The sequence below is a fragment of the Amblyomma maculatum genome, chromosome 1, assembly GCF_055883805.1.
Source record: "Amblyomma maculatum isolate TAMU_Amacu chromosome 1, ASM5588380v1, whole genome shotgun sequence".
Taxonomy (NCBI): Eukaryota; Metazoa; Arthropoda; class Arachnida; order Ixodida; family Ixodidae; genus Amblyomma; species Amblyomma maculatum.
In genome coordinates this window covers 245,754,745-245,777,558 of record NC_139344.1, presented here as the reverse complement: position 1 = coordinate 245,777,558, position 22,814 = coordinate 245,754,745, and the positions used below count along the sequence as shown (strand labels likewise).

General features: G+C 45.8%; 1 protein-coding gene and 1 long non-coding RNA gene across 3 annotated transcripts in view; both read right to left on the bottom strand.

The window, feature by feature from the left end:
- LOC146206141 (uncharacterized) overlaps nt 1–22,814 on the bottom strand; it is a 195,608-nt gene that overhangs the window by 47,485 nt on the left and 125,309 nt on the right. The gene's annotated exons all lie outside the window — the stretch shown is intronic.
- LOC146206143 (pfs47 receptor-like) lies at nt 14,632–21,626 on the bottom strand. The gene is made up of 2 exons (XM_084590776.1): nt 21,415–21,626; nt 14,632–14,887 (listed from the first exon to the last, which is right to left on the bottom strand). Exons 1-2 carry the CDS (start codon nt 21,613–21,615, stop codon nt 14,651–14,653), a joined length of 438 nt encoding a protein of 145 aa, XP_084446902.1. The 5' UTR covers nt 21,616–21,626; the 3' UTR covers nt 14,632–14,650.

The following is a 22,814-nucleotide window of genomic DNA, read 5'->3' as shown; positions in this document are numbered from 1 at the left end:
CAATCCTCTAGTAGGCCTCCACCCGCTACCCACCCTCCTTTGCCCACATCTACTTCCTCCTTCATAACGCAGCTTCATCCATCACCAGCCATCCACCTTCAACCTCCATAATGCCTCCACCACCCTCTCTACTTTTCCCTCCCGCCCTTCAGATTCCACGCAGAAGCCTACGCAGCAACGTAAAAAAAAAAAAAAAAAGGAAAAAAAAAAAACGGTGGTAAAATAATATAGTTCAAATACGCAACGGGATCGATATAGGACCGAAATGCATCACAAATATAGCTGAGGCAGGTTTTTCACATAATATCGTATAATTGTTTGTGCATTTTGTATGGAACAAAAACGAACGATTTCTTTTTAGCTATCCGAGAACCAGACCCGCATACCTCATCGCGGTGCGTATAAGTTTGCGTACGAGCAAAAGTGACCGGGGAGGGAAGGAAGCTTGTAGGACGTCAGAGGTTTGAACACTTACTTTGTTCCAGACTATCTGTGCATTTGATAAGCTAGGAAAACAACAGTAGTTAGCCAGCAAAATTAATGAATGAATCGACAACTGATTTAAAAAGAAGCGCCTGGAACAGTTGGCTTGTAAAATTGAATAAGGCATAGACTTGACGGGAACCTTGCGATTGCGTTGCCTGGGTCATCCCAGGAGCTCGTAAAAAAAAAGAATATATATATATATATATATATATATATATATATACATATATATATATATATATATATATATATATATATATATATATATTGGTTTATGAGGCATATGAACAGATGGTCGGAACTGAATAAGCGTGTATTGTGAAACGGTAATGACTTTTTGCAGAAGCGCGGCAAAAACATAGCATGAAAATGCTGGTTGTCCAATACAGCAAGTTGATTACGGCCATAAATCTGCGAACATGCACCAGGTTTTGAAGCGGTTGATTTCACTTTAAGAACCGATTTCATACATTTAATGACGGCATTATAAGGAAAGACAGACCGGGGTAAATTAAAGGTTATGGTGAATAGTAAGAAAGGAGGGCACTGCATGGCAACGTAGGTGACAAAATAGAGACGAAAACAGTGTTAGACACAGAGACTTGCTGCGATCAGCCGTGCATGGCTTTCAACACATGCTTATTGTCCACTATAGAAATGGCGCTACCATGGATGACACATCATGAAAGTCCTTGTAGACACAAGAAAAAAAAAAGACTCAATGTAGGATTCAGGACACCGCCAAGCAAATAACGAAGACTCATAATGAAGGTTACAAATCTCACATTTACGCAATCGATCACCAATCGGTGAGGCCCTTGATATTGATGATGATTATAGTCTCTTTTGTAATGATTTCCTTATCTTTCACCACTTTGGTGTCCGATGAAGTGTTGATAGGTTTTCGAGAACATAGCAACACTTGGGCAGGTAGCAAATCCTGGCACAGAGCGCTTTTGTACGGTTGTATAAAGATGCCTCCTTCAAACCTCTTCCCCGTCCAGGGCAGAAACACCAGCAATATGACGGTGGTGGCCGCGCTTTACGACAGCGGGGCGTTGACCGCCGACCTCACGAGGCAGTTCGCGTAGTGTTTATCTTGTTTTGAGCCGCCCCGTGGCATGCTGCGACAGTCAGGCCGAACTTAGAAACTTCGTATCTCGGAGGCTAAGATAACATCGGCGACTTGTCTAAGTGTTCAAGCTGTTTTGTTTTTTTTTTTCTCTAGCCGTTAAAAAAGGCACAATGATATGATGCATCAATCACGAATATAGCGTTTCATAGGAGAACCCTGTCCGGACCACCTGAGCTGTTATGAATTGCAAGTAAACTCTGCCAGTGTGCCCGGCAAGTGGCCTGCTGCTGAAACGGACAGTGTGCCTAAACATAACAGTTCTGACTGCGATTCACCCACCGCACAGCAAGCCATGCAAGTACTTTGGCCATTTACTTTGTCCCTCAGCACAGTAAGGTGCGGTCCAGAAACACTGGTGCAACGGGGCAGTCGTGCCGAGTTCGCAACCAAGTGAACAATTATGGTTTTCATATCCATGGTTTATTGCATCAACCAATAAAATACAGCAACAAATCACAAAAAAAAAATACATGTCGCAGACAGCACTAACAGTAGCGCTGTTTAAGTGGGCTAATCATCTCAATGATCACAGCCGAGGCATGGAAAAGATTTGAAGTGCCTGCCACAGAACGAAACATGCATGCACAGAAAACAAAGCCATGACAGCTGCAGTTGCAATAAAAATGCCATGAATTAGTAGGTGCATCAAAACATACGTGGAGCAAAGAGCACTGAGATCACTCTTCACATTTAAATGCTTCGGCAGAAAGTATACAGCAGTTTTCAAGGTTGCACCAGTCCAGACAGCTTTAGCATCAACAAACGTGCTTAACACAGGAGCATTAGAGCATACATTGAGTCTGTGCGCAACCTCCAGATCTGCTCACCGGTGAAAGTCAGCCGGGAAGCGGTAAGACACCGACGGTTGATTCCACGCTGTCGCAACGTGCCACAGAGCATCGGTTCCTCACTCTGCGGGCTCATCTTGCGATAAAACGCTAAGCGCAATACAATGGTGCAAAAAGACTTCGAACTGCCCGCACCACGAAGGGGACGAAAGCAAAAAACCACTGCTGCAGGGGATATTAAACTCTCCAAACGGCGACAGAGCAGCGACCAGCAAGAACGTCGAAATCTTCGCAAAAGGGACGTTTTAAGACTTGCGAACTAAATTACGCTTTCCCGGGCGCACCAAGGCCCGCACCACAGCAGACGAGTAGCAGACAGCGATAAGAAACCGTTTCGTGCTTCGTCAGCTTCGTTATCTCCGTTGCCTTGGTTACCTCTGGCAGCGCCTCCTGACCGATACAATCAAGGGGGTGGGGCGATAAGAGTGTTGCAAGATTTAAAAAAAAATTAAGAATGTATTTATAAAATACCTTACCTAATTCACAAGTGAAGTTATCAAAATGCCTATTCTTTTTATGTTGATTGATACTTTTTAATTTGTAGTAGTATAATTTCTTAATCTGAGTGGTTGGCCCCCCGACCTGTGGCTATGCTGCGGTACCGCTGAACCGCTTTTGGGCCCAGCCTTCGCCACCATTCTACTTCCGCCATGGCCACGCTGCCTGCATTTGTGAGGCTACAGTGAACTAGAATATTGGGTAGTGTGCTCACTCCGCGGCGGCTGTACGGGGAGCGGAGGCCCCGCGTACGTCTACAGGCGTCTGCTTCGCGGCGCCGGCACCAGGTGGCGTTACGGTAGACTTCACGGTAGGATTTTGCTCCGCCCGTCGCTGTCAGCCGGTTCAATTTGTCACTGTGTTGCGTGCATTTGTGGTTTCGTTATTGCTCTGCTGTGCGCATGTTTTTTAGCGCTTTCGGAGGTCAATTCAAGCGTTTGCTCAGTAAAGGACAGTTCAGGCTCTTGTTTAAGCTCCCGTCGAAAGTGAGTGTTGACTACACAACGTGAGTCGGTGTATGCGTGTTCTGCCTGGAGATCAGAACTCTTCGTGCTTTTCTTTCGCACATGATGGGGTAAGCGGACAAGTGGCCTGTACTAACCGGTTACTTCACTGGGACAGACTGCTAATAATAATAATAATAATAATAATAATAATAATAATAATAATAATAATAATAATAATAGCAATCTTAATTTAGGATAATTAGAACAACATACACATACGGAAGCGCCGAAGCCACAAGCGGGCTTGTGCGGCGACAACCGGCAGCCGCTGCAATCTTCGCGCCACATCAGAACTCCATCAGGGGCAAAAAAAAAAAAAAACGTTTGGCACAACACACTATTAAAAATGCACTGATAACATCAGTACATATATGTTCTCTAACGCTTGATTCTGAATGTTTTGCGAGTAGTCAAAGAAAATACGTCGTCCGGTAGTTCGTTGAAGATGGCTGGAACATAATAGCGTCTTGTTGCTTTACCGTAATGAATGCGGACTCTCGGTTTAAGATAACGAGGAACATGTCTCAGCGGTACCAGTTTCGTGTTTATGTGCCTGTATGCACTGCTCCAAAAATATTTTAGTTCTACAATTTGTTTAAAAAGATTGTCTAAAGAAGGCAACCCGGCTGTTCTAAAGACACTGCTAGGCAAATTCTCCGGTGGCATGTACAGGACGCTTGTAGCGATGTTTTTCAAAATCCTATTGACTCCATGTGAAAGAGCAGTTAAAAAAACAACACATACCGTATCTTTAAACACTCCCAGAGTTTTCTATGACGCTCTAAGGAAGCAGTGGGAGATCAACCTCCGTCACTCGGACAAGCGGCTGGATAAGAGCTGTGTAGGTGTGCTGTTTGTGAGCAATTCATTTCGAACCTCGTTTCGTTCTACGGGGCTATGTTCATATTGTGAACGGAGAAGTCCGCATCCCTCATGGGATCGTGGGAAGCCAGCATTATCCCCCAATGCCGCACCGACGCTATTGCCGAATCTGCCGGCCTATCTTTCAAAAAAGATACCGAAAGCAAGACAATAAAGAAAGAGGAAACCCACTGGTGTTGTAACTCATGGGCCCAAGAAAACAAAACAGTCTGCCCGATATACCCGTCACAACAGAAGAGTAGGAATCGGCCCCAAACGAACAGATTCTAAAAGTATTCTTGATATTTTGAAAGTGGTTAGAAATAACTGCATAAAGAAGTTGGCTGCCCCGTTCACGCAGAAGGTCTATCTGAAGAAGTAATAAGGTTTTATTTAGTCACCCTACTGCACTTCTATGTGAAAGGGGTTAATTAATAAAGGCAGAAAAACGAGAGCGGGCGAAACACCTGAAACTAAGCCATTGCTAACGCTGCTGTGAAGTGCTGGAACAAGTGAAGGAAATAAGCGGCAAAATGCGTGAACATAAATATATGCAGCGGTGACAAATCTGGTACATATTGACACGTGCATTAGAGCTAGAAGAAGGAACGAAATGGGACGAGGTAGAAGTGCCCGCCCGCTCCTGTTGCAGCTCTCTCGGTGCCCTCGTTCAGCGGTTACAGCAATTCAACAATATGTTACAATATATGTTTCATAAAGCAGTGACTTTATGTCTCCAAATAAGTATGCCGTAGCTGTTAATGCTGTTTGAAAACCTTGTGGTGCGCCTCCTGTTCTGCGAAAAACGCGAATTGTAAATAATGCATCTTCCTTTTTACTTTGTCAGAATTACATGCATTCATTCTACTTGTCATCTCCATGTCCCTTTGTTGCAGCTTGGGTGTTTCTGAATATAAACAGTTGTTGCGGCCGACACTCCTTCATTCCTCGTTTATCCCTGGCATGAATCTCATGCTATTACTATTGACGTTAAGCATTAATGGAAAGAGCTGTATAACCCCCGAATATGCAGTGCATTATGACTTCTTTCCAGTGAAACAATGCAGGCACGAGTGACATACACTACGTGAACGTCCCAACGAGCCATGCTCATGGATTAACGTTGTTTGAACATGTGCACAGCGCAGATATAAAGTTCAATTCAAGGTCCGCTTAGCCATTTCAACAAAACTCACGCAAATGTCGCGGTAATATTTCAATTTGTCGGCGCGGCTACTGCGACACCGGCCGAGCGCGGCACTGGCTTTTACCACTTTTACCCGCGGAGCGCGCGCGCTTCGAGGCACCTACCGTGGAGACGCGCGCAGCGCCACCGCGCGCCGCCGCGCACCGCCGCTCCCTGTCGACACCGGCGGGGACACCTCGAGCGGCGCCTGTGAGCACACTACCCAATATTCTAGTTCACTGTAGTGAGGCTGTAACGGTCGCCAGCGCGTCGCGATGCCGCAGTGTTCCTCGAGTGTATCAAAACGGCCAGATAAGCAAGCGCGAGCATTAGCGCACTAACGCGCGTTCATACATACACAGCGCTCGCCGCCCCGGTGATTTTCTCTTGGAGGATGTCAAGTTCCTAATCTGTACGGATGCCAAATGCGGTGTCCCGTGAAGCTGATAGGCCAATGCAAAGACGTGACTAAACATTACTCCTGCAACGCATTACACAACCAGCAAGGTCCAATTCTCGACCTCTTAGCCTGGTGCGTGTCTGAAACGCACGACCATCCGTTATCACTTGCTTTTGAGCTGAGCGAGCACGAGATATGACTTGCACTTTCTTGCCCAGACGCTTCATGATTCGTGCGAAAAGCGTTGGTTTTCCGGCCGGTGTTACGTATAAAGCGCGTACCTGGCGGCATGATGCGCAAGCACTGAGCGGAAATGAGGCAGTGAACACGCAAGCAAGCACCGCTTTATTTTGGCCACGCATGCGCACGGGACGCATAACTCCAACCCAGGCCCTAACGTTAGATGACGCTGACTTGCTCCGCGGAGCACTGTCGGCGCAAGGCTGCTCACCATTGTACGCTGAGCAAGCGCGCAAGGGGGACTTTTCATTTCGGCGAAGGAACAGGTGCGTCGCCTATTTGGACTACCAGCAATGTGAGTGCTTGTCCGGGCGCATGAGCCCTATTATTCTATGCTTCTCAAGATTGACTACTACGGCCGTGTTAGTGTTTTTATTTCGACAGCCCCACGGAGGCGGCGGGCGCTTTATTTCCTTGTTTTCAGTGAATAATTACTTCTGCTCTTGTTTTAACTTGTGTCGCTTCGATGGGTGAGCCATGGTTTCCAAACCCTTACACCGGAAGGCGTAGCCTTCAAGGTATAGAGTTCAATTTCTCCCGGATGCTTATAATTCTGAGTAGCCTGCAAAGTTAGAATTTCCCTTTAAGCATTGAAGACCGCTCTAGCCGGATGATTCCTCGACTAGGTTTACAGTTGCTCAATTGCAGAGCTTCTTCCTTCTGAGCAAAGGATACCTTCGTAGCCCATTAGGTTACGTCGTCCGCATAAAAGGTGAAGTCTTCGCAAGTTAAGAGCTTTGCTAAGTTTAGCACGGCTATTTTGAATAGCATCGAAGAGACGTCTCAGCGGCATGCCTTTATCGGGTACGGGTAACCGGACCTGTCCAATTTCTATGGCCTAAGAAAAAAAAGTGAGAAGGGAGTAAAACGGGGATTTGCACCCTTCGAAGGGTCCTATAGAAATAACTTTCCACCCGGTACAACCGAGATCGCAACTGCGTAGCCCTTTTGGACAAGCTTACACAATCTTACCCCATTTACCAGTGGTAATAACTCTGTGCCCCTTCTTTCAAAAAAAGAAAAGAAAAAAAAAACGCGGGAGAATTAATGTGCTCGTTTTCCGCCATGGGGTGTTCGTGATGCCCTACCGCATGCTTTGCGAATATGTTTATTTTCGTTTGAAAAAAAAAATGTGATCCACACTGCTCTTTTCATTTATGGACGTTTTATAGGGATTCGATCAAGTCCTCTCAAAGAGGATCCAAAGAAGCAAATAGTTAAACGCATTTTGTCTTATTTTCCATTGCGAGTGCTACCAAAACATTTCACTGTTATTGTTTTCTATGATTGACAACGTTTAGCCACACAGACAGAGAAAAGAACACACAAAAAACGACGACAAAGGTGCTGAACTTCAACTTTATTCTAGAATCACCGATACTTTCCTTATATACATCAAGAATACGCTGGCACCCCTCGAATTAACGCACGAAATGCCGGACAATGATTCCATGCGCTTCCTGGAATTGATAATATTCTTTACACCCAGTCACGTGTGCTGGAAATTTGAACCAAGGGGTAACACGCCCTTCCTACCATACGACTCTGCTCACTCAAAGCTGGTCAAAAGAAAGGTCATCCAGTCCGCCCTTGTTAACGCATTGAACAAGTCATGCGAGCATAAATTGCAAGAAAACTTTTCGAACCAGGTATGTAGGCTCACGCAGTCAGGGTACCCGTTGCAACTCATCTCCACTGTCGCAGAAAAAGTGCTGAAATGCACCAGGCGCAAAAAAAGTGAACCACTTGCTAAAGCGCGGAGGCTACGCCATAAGGTTGCAGTTATTCCTTACAAGCACTAAAATTCCCACAACCTTAAGAAGCAGGAGTTGACGTTCTTTTCTGCCCTCGAGCGCCTATCGCAGCTTTGTCGGATCGTAAATGAAAAAGAAAAACGAAACAGAGGCTACACCATGCGGCACAGAAAACCCTTAGCAGAATGCGCGGAAAGCATTGTGTACTCCATCCACTTGTCTTGTCGTAAGGTATACATCGGTCAAACGGGCCGATGCATCAATGAAAGGCTAACATAAAAATGACAGGTACAGTCGAGCGCGATTTGAAGGTTATCGCGCGAGCGTCGACCAGCCTTGCACTCTGCAGGCCTGGCGGACGGGTTTGGAACAGGAAAAATCATGATTTCGCACTCTTCTCTACCTCGTTCGCTGTTCCATACAACAACCATCACCCCCGTGACAAACTCACCGCCCTTTCTCTCTATTCTAAGCTTTTCATTTGTTGCGATAAAGTGTCCAATTTCAGATAATACCGAAGAATACGTCATGCGCACAACGATCACTGCCTGTTCGCAGAACCAAAAGAAAAAAAAAAGTGATGTCCCAGCAGGGAGTGACGGCTGCTAAAGGAACAGCAAAAAGAGTGAGGGAAGCTGGCCTAATACCTGCCTCGCCTCGGCAGAGAATTCTGGACCATGGCGCTGTTCGTGTTCCCGGTCGACGCTCGCGCGATAACCTTCAAATCGCGCTCGACTGTACACCCCTCAAGAATCTGCCAGTCCACTTCCAGAACTGTGACTCAAAGAAGCCATGCGACCCAATTTTCGAAAAAAAGAAAGTGTTAAAAACGCACCGGTATAAGCTGACACGTGGAATAGTGCAAGCCGCCAAGATTTTGAGGCTTAAGGGTGATTGTTAAGCACACCATCCGTTTCACTCTCGGAAAAATAAATTGCCTTTCTTTCTGGATGTAATTGATCTAGCCTGGTTTTACTTTCATACTTTTGTGATTCTCTTGTTGATATTTTATCTTTCCCGCTAGGTTTTATGCACCCCATCTTCATCGTTTAGCTATGTTAATTGTTGACTTCATCCGTGTTGCTCATGCACGTTTCCTTCTTTTGCCTGTTTTAGTTATGTAGTGCTCCTCATCTTCTTCGTTTAGCCATGCTAGTTGTTGGCTTGGTTGGTTGGTTGCACAACTTTTAATTTCATCGGAAATGGGCGTCCTCTTCCCCGCCCCCGGCACGCGTGCCGGGGAAGACGGAGTCATGCGCCCGCGGATTAGAGGCTGGCAGGCAGTCCTTTCCAATTTCCAATGACGGCTGAACAGGCCGCCATTGGAAAATGACCCTGGCAACGTTTAATGCTAGAACCCTAGCTAGTGAAGCTAGTTTAGCAGTGCTCTTACAGGAACTAGAGGGTATGAAATGGGATGTCATAGGGCTTAGCGAGGTTAGGAGGCCGAATGAGGCATATACTGTACTGAAGGATGGGCATGTACTATATTATCGAGGTTTACCAGAGAGGCGACAACTAGGAGTAGGTTTCCTTGTCAATAAGTATATAGCGGGTAATATAGATGAATTCTATACTATTAATGAGAGGGTGGCAGGCATCGTAATTAGGCTTAATAAGCGGCATAAAGTGAAGGTTGTACAGGCCTATGCACCTACATGTAGTTATGATGACCATGGCAATTGAAAGCTCCTACGAAGATGTAGAATCGGCAATGCGAAAAGTAAAGACGCAGTATACTGTACTAATGGGCGACTTCAATGCCAAGGTAGGGGAAAAGCAGGCAGGCGACCTGGCAGTAGGTGACTATGGCATTGGTTCTAGGAATAGCAGGGGGGAGTTACTAGTTGAGTTTGCAGAGCGCAATAACTTACGAATCATGAATACCTTCTTCAGCGAACGGAAGAACCGGAAATGGACATGGAAAAGTCCGAACGGGAAGACTAAAAATGAAATCAACTTCATAATGTGTTCAACCCCCGCCATCATGCAAGATGTAGAGCTAATCGGGAAAGTGCGATGCAGTGACCACAGGAGGTCCCGAATTAGCCTAAATCTGAAGAAGGAACGCAACAGATTAGTAAGAAAGAAACCCATCAACGAATTAGCGGTGAGGGAGAGGGCAGAAGAGTTCAGGATCTCGCTACAGAATAGGTATTCAGCTCTAACCGAGGATGGCGACATTACCCTAGAAGCAATGAACAATAATTTCAGAGATATCATTACTGAATGTGCGGTAGAAGTAGGCGGTAGGATAGTGAGAGAGGATATCGGCAAGCTGTCTAAGGAGACGAAAGATTTGATTAAGAAACGTCAGAGTATGAAAGCTTCCAATCCAACAGACCGGATCGAATTGGCCGAGATATCAAAGCTAATCAATAAGGGCAAGGTGGCCGATATAAGGAAGTATAACATGGAGAAAATTGAACATGCTGTAAAGAACGGGGGAAGCCTTAAAGCGGTAAAGAAGAAATTGGACATAGGCAAAAACCAGATGTATGCGATAAGGGACAAGGCGGGCAACGTCATTACGAATATGGACAAGGTAGTCAAAGTAGCCGAGGAGTTTTATACAGATCTCTACAGTAGCCAAAGTAGTCAGGACCGTAACGAGATTGGCGGTAGGGAAAAAGTCAGACGTTCCACCAGTGACGAAGGACGAGGTCAAGAAAGCATTAGAAACTATGAAAAGGGGGAAATCAGCTGGAGAGGATCAGATAACTACAGATTTGCTGAAGGACGGGGGGGATATCGTGCTAGAAAAACTGGCCACCCTTTATACGCAGTGCCTGGTGTCACCGACGGTACCGGAACCATGGAAGAATGCAAACATTATCCTCATTCATAAGAAAGGGGACTCTAAGGACCTTAAAAATTAGACCAATCAGCTTACTGTCTGTTACGTACAAGGTATTTACTAAGGTAATCGCTAATAGAATCAGGACAACCTTAGACTGCAATCAAGCAAAGGATCAAGCAGGTTTTCGGAAACGGTACTCTACTATCGATCATATCCATACCATCAATCAGGTTATAGAAAAATGCTCGGAATATAACCAGCCCTTATACATATATCATTCATTAATTACGACAAAGCATTTGACTCAGTTGAAATCTCGGCGGTGATGCAGGCATTGCGAAATCAGGGGGTAGACGAGCCGTACGTGAAAGGGCTGGAAGATATATATAGTGGCTGCACAGCAACCATAGTTCTGCATAAAGAAAGTAACACAATTCCCATAAAGAAAGGTGTTAGGCAAGGAGACACAATCTCCCCAGTACTATTCACAGCTTGCTTAGAGGAAGTATTCAGAGACTTGGAATGGGAGCAGTTAGGGATAAGGGTAGATGGAGAATACCTCAGTAATCTGCGATTTGCTGATGACATTGCCTTGCTAAGCAACTCGGGGGATGAACTGCAAATAATGATTGATAACCTAGACAGGAAAAGTAGAAAGGTAGGCCTGAAAATCAGTATGCAGAAGACTAAGGTAATGTTCAACAGCCTCGGGAAGGAACAGCAGTTTACATTAGGCAGCGCAGCACTGGAAGTAGTAGGCGAATATGTCTACTTAGGACAGGTAGTAACCGCAGATCCGGACCATGAAAACGAAATAACAAGAATAAGATTGGGATGGAGCGCATTTGGCAAGCACTCGCAGATTATGACTAGCAGCTTACCGGTATCGCTAAAGAGGAAAGTATATAACAGTTGCATCTTACCTGTACTCACCTAAGGCGCTGAAACGTGGAGGCTAACCAAGAGAGTTGAGGACAACCCAGAGGGCAATGGAACGAAAAATGGTAGGGGTAACATTAAGAGATAGAAAACGTGCAGAGCGGGTCAGAGAAATAACTCAAGTTACCGATATTCTAGTGGAAATTAAGAAGAAATGGACATGGGCAGGACATGTAGTGCGAAGAGAGGATAACCGATGGTCGCTTAGGGTAACAAACTGGATTCCAAGGGAAGGAAAGCGTAGCAGGGGGCGGCAGAAAGTTAGGTGGGCGGATGAGATTAAGAAGTTCGCAGGGGTCAAGTGGATGCAGCTAGCACAGAACCGGGTTAAGTGGAGAAATATGGGAGAGGCCTTCGCCCTGCAGTGGGTATAGTCAGGCTGATGATGATGATGATGGCAGCCCTTGTATAGCCCTTGGCTTGTTGCCGCCTCTTCCGCCAGATGGACGGTGCGGTACTGGATCGCAGGGTCCGCGCTTCGCAGCAGGGTATCCCAGGCTACTCTACTTGTAATATTTTGTCCTATCCCTGGAATTTGTGGGCACTCCCAAATTATGTGGTCGAGGGTCCCTCTCGCCCCACAGTGTTTGCACAGATCCTTGTCCCTAAGGTCTGGTAGCGCGTGAAACGCCCAGACCGGGTTCATGAACGTATAAGTTTCAGCCGCCTCCACGCGACAGCTTCTCTATTATTAGGCTAACATCTGGCGGGGATACCAGGCTACGTCCCAATTTATAATGGTCGATGATTTCCCCGTAATTTTGCAGACTCTCGTCGTATGCCCAGTGTTCGAGGGGCTCGACGGCTACCCGGAAGTAGAGAGCTCGGGATCATCTTTGCTGTTCATGCGTCATTTCTCTTTTTAGTGCGCTTCATCTCATCACTTTAGCTGTGTTCATTGTTAGTTTTACCCTGTTACCCTTTTTTCTATCTCGTTTGCGTTTTTTTTTTGCTCACACTACATCTGTCCTTATACAACCGTGCTTGGTTTGTGTGCTCGTTGATTTTAGTTATGTTCCTGGATCATTTTATGGAAATTCCTTTGCTCTCATTATTCTACTGTTCCACGTGTTGGCGGCTTAAATAATGACTTGCCTATTTTCTACTCACATTTTGTTTGTACTCACACTTTGTGTTTATCACTTCCGGTGCTATATTTAATTTTTTATTTTTGTCAAGTTACTTTTTTGTTGACACGAGTGTCAAAAATGGCCACTAGTCGATGCTTTTTTGGGTGTATATATATATAAGCAGAGTATCGGTGATTCCAGAATGAAGTTCAAGTTCAGCGCCTGTGTCGTCGTTCTTTATGTGTTCTTTTCTCTGTCCATGTGGCTAAGCGCTGTCAATCATGGATCAACACCAACTAACCCGACTGCTTGTCCTGTTGTTTTCTGTGTTGAAATGTGATCCTCTCTTATACTCACGTGTTGATATGCTTAGGCCGTAGGACCATTTAAGCACTGTGGCAGTGTAATATGTGCCTGTGCACTGTTGTAGATGTATGCAGTTGAATATCTTCGCATTTTCGCAGTATCAAAACTTCCAACTTTTTTTTTTTTTTTTTGGTTCAAAGCATTTGGCTGCTGCTGGCTGCTTGTCCTTGCTCCCCCCTGCTTTTGGTTATGTGGGCTGGGAAACTCACAAACGTCGTAGATAGGCTCTACTCGACTTCGCCGCTTTCATTCGGTCAGCTTTACATAAAAGAACTGCGGCGTATTATTGTTTTTGTATTTTTGACTGTAATGGATGCGATCGGCATCGAGAATCGATGGTAAGGATTGTTCTAGAAGTTAACTTTGGGTTTGCTTTTTCAACGCAGCGTAATGTGCATGGGCGGGCCACAATGTACCACCATGCTGCCCAAAGTTACTCGGGACCAGCGATGCGCCTGCGAGGGCTCACGGGCACCTTTATCGACTTCTGAACTCTACCGTTCCGAGGACAAAATGTAGGCGGTGAGTAGCACTTTATGCAAACCGGCAAAGGCTCTGAACAGACTTTGTCCGTGGCGTATGTTTAGAGCACCTCAGGTGCAGCAGTTCTATTGCCTGACCAACAAGGAAGCCCACGTTGTGCAGCTATGAGAGTAAAGAAAAATGACAGCTTGTTTTTGTAAAGTTTACTAATGCGATGCAAAGATGCCGCTAGCCGGTCGTCCCTCACAGAAGGCTCAGCGGCGGTGGTGTTCGGCAAATGGAGCACTAGTTGTCCGGTTCGAACTGCAAAGCGGCGGCCGCATTTTGACGGAGACGAAAACACCCGCGTACTTTGATGAGAATCCCTTACGGCGTGTCGCTAAACCAACTGAGGCTGTTAGTCTAGTTGGGCAAAAAGCAGAGGCCAACAGGCTCCTGCACAGTTATTTTCCTAAGGTACCGCCAGAGAAACTGTCATTTCAGTAACGTTTGTTTTGTTGTTTTTTTCTCCTCCTCGTCCTCTGTCAAGACGCCTGTCGTCAGTGATTCTCTGATATAGTTCCTTGGTAACGGATGGCATCCCCTATGTCCGCTCTTTTATGAGAGAGGAAAAACAGGAGAGGCTATAACGTCACAATTCGTAAAGACTCCGCGCATTTGGGATAGGGTGCCTCGAGCGGAAGCGAAATACATCAAGGCACCCTAATTTGGGAGCTATAGTAGCGCCATCTAGCTGAGGTATACTTCCCTCATCTTCCTTGTTTCTTCGCTGCATGAAGACACAATGCCTCTGCTCACATACGATTCTCCCGTGGTTCTCGCCCCGCCGGGGTGGCGCAGTGGTTACGGCGCTCGACTACTGTTCCCAAGGATGCGGGATCGAATCCCGGCCTCAGCGGCCGCTTTTCGATGGAGGCGAAAAGCAAGGCGCCCGTGTGCTGTGCGATGTCAGTGCACGTTAAAGAACCCCAGGTGGTCGAAATTTCCGGAGTCCTCCACTACGGCGTCTCTCATAGCCTGAGTCGCTTTGGGACGTTAAACCCCACAAACCTACCTACCCGTGGTTCTCTCAGAATCACTACTGCAGGGCCAGAGCCTCATAGCCCGAGTAGCGGTGCTCGCAACCGCCGTAAGGGATGTAGAGGCACGCGTGGGTCGGTTGAATCTTTCCCACGGTCACCGTGCCTTCGTGGTGGGTGCGGCCGACGTAGAGCTTCTCGCCTGAGGAAGTTCGGCCGCCCTCGACGGCTCTGTCTGGAACGGAGCCGCCAGAACTCTCGACCCAGTGCTCCGAGGCGCCGTCAAACACCAGGACCTGTCGAAAAAAGGCGCAACGTCAGCGGCACTGGCACTAATGCAAGCATTTTAAATAAAATGCCTGCTGAAGGATAGAGGTACACAGTATAGGCATCACTGAAAATGTGTTGCAGCTGAACCATACTAAAACGGATGTAGCATACTTATCGACAAATGCCGCTTCGCGTAAACATGCCCTGACTTTCAGTAATTAAAATCACTTGCGGTCAGTGTCCTAAGGACGCGTCTTAAGGAGGATGAGCCCATGTCCAGCCTCCGTCTTACAGGGACCCCATTTCTCATACAGGAATAATTTGTGAAACTCCAGAACACGAAGGCAATAGTTGCAAGCAATGCCTAAAGTCTGGCTCCATCGAAAGGGGGTCTCTAGTGATTCGAGTACAGGTGGAAAGGGAAATAGATAGGGAGAGAGAAAGAAAGCGACTGGTGCTTCGTACATTATTTTTTACAAATGGGAGAAATTATTGTTCGGTCTTAGGTTTTAGAAAATATGTTAAAGGTTCATATAAAATTCACCGCGAAATTGCGGGAATGGTACAGAAGTATATGAAAACCACTGACAAAAATAAAAACTGGCAGCCTGCTTCGTTTTCACGCAGTCCTTATACATTCGAGCGCAGGGGGACTCAGACCCTTCTTAAAAATTTAGTGGGGGGGGGGGGGGGGGGGGAGGGTCTCGGACCCCGAAAACCCCCAGACTTTAAGCCTTAGTTACAAGGGTTACAACACAGCGAAAGCTTCACAGGTGGCCCCGTCTTGACCTGCATGGTGATAAGCGCTTAATTATAGTTCAGCGATGGCTATCAGATAAGCTATTGACCAGAGGTGGGCATTTGACCTCAAAAACCTCGACCTCACCTCAAACTCAAGATATTTGGCAACCTCACTCAACCTCACCTCAAACTCAAAATGTGAGGTTGAGGTCGGGCGCTCTACCTTAATAATAATAATAATAATAATAATAATAATAATAATAATAATAATAATAATAATAATAATAATAATAATAATAATAATAATAATAATAATAATAATAATAATAATAATAATAATAATAATAATAATAATAATAATAAATAAATAAAAGAATCATTAAATTAAACCGTCACTTAAAGCAAATATACATTTCTCAGTAATCTTGGAATATATAGGTAAGCCAGAATTTTGTCGTATGAAGGCTGTATTTTACTCTTAATTTTATACAAATAATATCCCGGATAAAAGCAGAAAAACTCTGGAGACTACATGTCCAACTCTGCACCAAAGTGGCAATCCTTTCCCACTCCTCGCCTACCCTTTTGTGGTCGGTTTCATTCTAAGGCCTACATGGGTACCACGTTACTACGCATAGGCCTATAGTGCAATACAGAGTTTATCCCATTCGACCCACGTGAATAAGATTCGTATTAGAAATAAAACAAACCAGTTCTTACTACATACTGAAGACAAATGCTGTTGACCTTAGTGACGATGACAATAGTGACGATATGCTCTTTTTCTTAACTCGAAAAAACAATTGATGATTGCCAAGCTTTTTTTTTTTAATACACTGTGCATTGTCTTGCGAGCGAATATATTAAATTAGGGAAAAAAAAAAAGGAATACAGTCGTGCCTCGTTAGTATGGACGCTTTGGTTTCCGACCAAAACTGTCCATAAAGCGAGTCATCCATAATGACGAGTCATGAATAAAAACGAAAAGTATATAATTCAGAAAACATTTATAAATTATGCCTGCTTTTTTAATTAAATTTGTAATTAAAAACAGCCGAGCTGTCGATGCTACCCCCTTCTCCATGAATCCGTCCACCCGAAACGTCATGTCTGTTCTTAAACCTTGTCAGCCATCCTCTTGAGTAGGTGAAGTCAGTAATGCCTTGACAGAGCGTAGAATAATATTTCTCAGTAAACATCCCCCTGTTTTACTGAACAAAAATTCCGTAAGTCATCACAGGTAAAACCTATCAAGACGGAGGAGAAAGAACGGTACGCACCCAATAATGTTGCCGACGCAGCGAGCATTTTTTTAAGCATTTCGTCGCTCACGACAGCACCATTCGCGCGCACATTCCCGAACCACATTAACAAGGATGACTCCATTTCTTCGAACTGTGCTTGGCGCTGTCGGACTGTGGCTGACGCTGCGATTCCGACGTTGAACCATTTATCGGAGTCATCTAGTAGAGATGCTACCGTGGACCTGGCGAGGCGGAGGCCTAGTTAAACTTGGGTTCAGTCCCTCACGGCTTGGATTGACTGAGATGGCTTTTGCCGCTTGTATTCACAGATTTCCCGCTTCGCGCCTAAGTTCAGCTCCGTTCTTTTGCGTTTAACTCCCGCCATGCCAAAAGTCAGACTGAAAGTTGAGGGTTACAGGCTCCTGATTCTTTGCACTCTTTTTGCCTAGTTAACCTCCCTGTCTTTCCGTTCTTCTGATTCTCTTTTTTGCCTTGTACTGTTTATGTAAGGAAGCGAGAGAGTCAAGTTGGTAGAGGTATCGAACAGCCCTTTCCTGTGCCGTTTGCATGTGTTCCTATGAAACAAACACTGCAAGCTGAAGTACAGTTTAGAACGACGGCTAGCCGACTACGAAGAGCTCAGACGTTGTCAAGGCCGCATCCCTGACTCAAGGCAAAACCGACCTGGGGACCGCCCGGGGTGCAAAATGTGGCAGTTCGGCAGCGCAACAGTGACGAAAACCAGAAGCATGAGAAGGAAGGGCGTCCAGGACGGGACGCCCGGTCCTAGTTGCATGCTTGTTGCTTTCTTTTGTCGCTTTACTTCGTGAGTGTATCTTAACCCTGGCCGAAAAGCGTTAACGGCTTCATGGAACACACTTTGCGTTCTGGGATAGAAAAACTTCAGTTCCCACCCCCACTTTTGGCGCTTGTCTTTCTTCCTATTATTTCTTTCTTACGCTTTTACCGGCCTCTCTGTTCACGTTTAACAGAATTTATTGCGACCACATGTTGCTGTTTTCCCGACTGCGGCCTTTCGTTGCGGCGCTGCCGCTGCACCCAGAAATCTCCCGGTTCCCTCCTTTTGGGGTCTTTCTTAGTTAGCTGGCACTCGGTTTGCTGTGTACGATCCCTGTCATCCACCATCCTTTTCTCCTCCTCCCTTCCTTTCCGCTCTTGCCCCCCCCCCCTCCCCTCCTAAAACGACGACACGCCCGCTTTGGTGCTTTCCAACTCCTCAGGACTCGTTCAGGCATCCGGCTGTATCGGCTGTCGCATAGGTTCCCGGCCTGCGCACCCTTTTTTAACTTGCGTTCGGACTCCCCTGCTTTTTCTAACGATGTCCATATTAACGAGACAAAAATGCATGGGCCGAGTGGGCTGTGTGCATTCTTCCCCTGTCCATTGCTCAGACAGCGAGTTTCCTTATTAGCGAGGGATAAAGACATTGAAAACGTTTCGCCCCCAGAAAAACTGTCTATAATTCGGGTCGTCCATATTGACGGATGTCATATTAGCGGGGCACGAATTTTCCATAACAGCCACTCATGAAACGACTTGTCGTGAAGAGTAAATCCCCAACAAAACAAAAGAGGAAAAGATAGCAACACTCCAAATAATCATAAAACTCTGCCAACGCCGAGTAAACCTTCAGAAAATTGCAGAGGAATGCTGTTTATGGTATGAGGTCCCAACCGGCCACTCCTAGGTGTTTGTTTATAATTTTGTGATCCTGTGGCGTATTGCGAGAATTGGCAAAATTGCTTCTTTGAACACCACGCTTGCATTAAAAAATTACAAGGGTCGGACCTGCTAGAAAAGAGGGTTAAACATGAACCACTTTGCTGTTGCGAACATCGGCTCGCCCGTCAAATTTCGCCGGATCAAAATGTACAACTCCCACCCACCTCAAAAAAAAAAAAAAAAAAAAAAAAAGAGAAAAAGAAAACGACATAAATACTTGTACGTTCGAACAGAATACTGGATACCATTTCGCCAACAAGTCTGGGACGAGTTTGTTTGTGGTATTCACTTGTTTTCCTTTAAAGACTGAACTAATACATTGCACCGTGGTGTCTCCGAAGCTGCTTCGCCGCATGCACCGTAGGTACATCGAGAGTAATTGTTTCCCTGTTAGCGTCGTATAGTTACAGCACATAAACGTAAAATAAAGACGAGAACAACAGAAAGGAGGCGAGCAAGCAGCCCAGAGGTACCGCGCTCCCTGCTGTGCACGCGCTTCCCTTCGCCGTCCGTCTCTAGGCATCTGGTTTTGCTCATGCGGTGAATGCCGAATTGTCACCAATACACACCAAAGGCAGTGGCATATGCGTGTTAGCTCCGCTTTCAGAGACTACATCGCACTTTCCAATAGTTTCAAAAAAATAAATAAATAAAAACTAAATGACCGCGCCGGTAAGTGGAAAGGAGGGTTGTGCTATGGGCCTCTGAAAAGATGCCAAAGAAAGAGCCAAATGTGAGGGAAGAAGTCTGTTTTCTGTTCGGCAGTGCACGAACGTAAATATCATACAAGGAAATATATATAAAGAAATACCATGTTGACGAAAGTAATAAAAAATGTCGCACATTAAAACCAGAAGAGAACTGCGCTTCCCAGAGCGTATAGAAGGCTTGAGATATCGACTTAGTACTGCATTCCTGAGTGCTAGCATGTAATTCGTTTCATTCACATATATCTATTATTGAAATTATATCTGAATATCTGAAATTATTATTCAAACATCTGACCACAAAAATTTTCATCCGATAGATTTGTCGGTCTCTAGCAGACGGCAGCACAAAAGAGACACGCTCAGTTTGACACACCAATTCATCCGTCTAGACACCAAATTGTTGAGCCGGAAACCATCTCAATACTTTTTAGCTCATAAAAACATTAGAAGAACGCTTTTCTCTTCCTTTTTTTTCTGCGCCTAAATAAGAGATTTCAAGAGAGACCTGAAATTATGAAGTTAGGAATCCCTTACTCTCCTCCTTTCTCTTTCATTGCTTATTTTCACTAGAATTTGAGAGAGAAACAAAGGGCCTTAGCGGTGCAAAAACTTTTTTTTTTTTTTTTCATTGGGGATTTACTGCATGCAAGCCCCATATAATTCTTTTTTCTGTTCTATCTAGGCAAATTTTTAACTTGCGCAGGCTTCTTTCCTGTATACCAGCTGCGTCTTATAAGCTGTGCCGTCCGTTTCAGCCTCTTGCATGTTTCACCGATATATTGGTTATATAAGGAACGCTAGCATCTTCATCCCATTGCAGTGGTTCGGGGCCACCTATGAATCTGTTAGAAGGAACAAGCAGCACAAGGCCAAATAGAGGTTATTCTGGAGATTATAAGAATATAAATTTACAGGACCGGAATATAGAACGATGGCGTACAATTCGAAAGGAAGGACTTAGATTAATTGCCCAGACGGTAGTGTGCCGGTTTTTCTGGTTTGTTCATGTTTGCCTTTTTTTATGTCAGTATCACGTTCTCTAGCAATTTCGCTGCACCATTTTCTGCTAAGTTTCCGTGTAATGTACAGCGGGATCCTTCATCCAATGTAAGGCAGCAGCCGTGACGTCAGCACCTGGAAACGGGCATGCATGCACACGACAAACAGTTCTGCTTCACCCCGTATGCGCAAACGACAATTTGCTTCGCTTTTTAGTTTGTTTGTTTGTTTGCGGCATCCGACAAAAGCACCGCGGGTCAGAATGAGTTATGTGCTTTGCGCGCTCCTGAGTGTTTGAGCCTGCCGCAAGCATCGGCACAAACAAGTCAGAGGAAACGGGGGTGGCTGGCGGGGGACATGAGGAGTTCGTGAAGTAAAAAAAAAATCTCCTTCCAATTAGACCAGAGGGAAGCGGTCTCGGGCTGCGGACATTACGGTGGAATGCCGAAAGCTGGGCAGGGGCTTCCGCATCCGGTCGTCCGATTTGGGGGTAACCAAACACCGAGAGTCGGCGGGCACACCGCGGCAGTACGCTCGAGCTCCGCGTCAAAAGGGGCGCTCTTCGAAGAAAGCCGCGGCAACAGCAAAAAGCCTGGACCTCACCATTTCGACCTCACACAATGACGACCTCACTCAACCTCAAACTCACGCGTGAGGTAGAGGTCCAATTTCGTGACCTAACTCAAAACATTTCTAGCTGTCGCCGACCTCACCTCAACCTTACCTCACTCCGTGAGGTAGAGGTCATTTTGAGGTTGAGGTCTACCTCATGAGGTTGCCCACCTCTGCTATTGACTGGCAAGAAGCGTTGAAGATCCGGCCCCCCAGGGCTTCCTGCGGTTTTCTTCAGCTGGTTTTTTCTATTACACTTGCTAACAAAAAGGAAGTGCAACAACAAAAAAAAAAGGTCAATTGTAGATCATTATAATAACGATTGTGGCTAGCGCTTTACATTTGTCACGCATGCTTACTTCGGTATCTTTTTATTCATTGGCGAACTTTAAGTGAATACTCTACATGTACAGACATGTATTGGCGCAGACAAGCACCAGAACATGCAGACAGGCACGAAAAGTTGATTGGGAGAGATGGACTCCATACTGAAACGCTGCTCACTTCATAGCTTTCGTAGCGGTGCTCGCCGCCGGCGTAGGACACGTAGCAGCAGCCGTGGGAAGGCACTACCTTGCCTGGGATCAGATCTCCGTTGTGTTCCGCTCGACCGATGAATGTCTTCTCGCCGCCATCCTCGCCTCCGGGCACGGCATTGTCCGGGATGTTGCCACCATTGGAACGAACCCACATGATCGTGGGCATGAAGGCTACGGCTTTAGGGGCCGACCACACTGCATGACGAGGATGAACGCAACTGAGGGAAATGCTACCAACAGTCAAAATTTCAAATCGAGCCGTCTCACCTCACCTTGCTACTTACGTGGCCGGTCTTCCACCGGACACTAAGCACTTTCATGTATTGCAAGCTACTTGTAATTTTTGTCACCCGAGGCGCTCTGTTGCAAGAATGTTTTTATAAATCCTATCTTCACTTTATTATCCCTGGTGGAAGAGAGGAGTCGCTGGAGAAAGATTTGATGTTGGGAAAGGTTGAGGGTCGCCGGAGAAGGGGTAGGCAGCGAATGCGATGGTTAGATGGCATCCTCGAGGCACTGCAGATGAAGTTATGTGATGTTAAGAAGATAGTGAGAGACCGGAAAGCGTGGCGTGACATGGTCCATAGGGTCACGAAGAGTCGGACACGACTGAACGCCTGAACTGAACTGCAGACAACACTAACATAATATTTGCTAAAAAGAGAGCAATGGTTAGCCTTGCCCACCTAGTAAAGAGCAAAGACATTAGTCTGCCAACCAAGATCCGTATAATTCGTGCTATGGTCTTTCCAGTTGTGATGTATGGATGCGAGAGTTGGACTGTGAAAAAGGTTGACCGCCGAAGAATTGACGCGTTTGAATTGTAGTGCTGGCGAAGACTCTTGAGAGTTCCTTGGACTGCCAGAAGATCAAATCAGTCGATATTGTCGACCAGTAACCCTGACTGCTCATTGGAGGGTCAAATTGTAAAATTAAAGCTCAGCTACTTTGGCATCTCATGAGAAGAGAGGAGTCGCTGGAGAAAGATTTGATGTTGGGAAAGATTGAGGGTCGCCGGAGAAGGGGTAGGCAGCAAACGCGATGGTTAGATGGCATCCTCAAAGCCCTGCAGAAGAAGTTATGTGATGTTAGGAAGATAGCGAGAGACCGGAAAGCGTGGCGTGACATGGTCCATAGGGTCACGAAGAGTCGGACACGACTGAACGACTGAACTGAACTAATAATTATTATACCAAGAATGAAGCATGCACGGTTCAGCATTCCCTCGAGCTTACGGTTCGCAAAATTGGTGCTCCCTGCAAAGGTCTTTTTTTTTTTTTTTTTTTTTTTCATGAAGGTATGCTCATCGCATGTTTGAATGCTGCCCCATAGGGCAGTATATCGCCTTATCTGAGACGCTAGCGT

Bases quoted from the DNA above. Each gene is read 5' to 3' on its own strand.
- LOC146206143 (XM_084590776.1), bottom strand. From the start codon at position 21,615: ATGCCCACGATCATGTGGGTTCGTTCCAATGGTGGCAACATCCCGGAC. The intron at 14,888-21,414 runs GTGAGCAGCGTT...TTTTTTCGACAG, and splicing joins ACCGCTACGAAAGCTATGAA to GTCCTGGTGTTTGACGGCGC.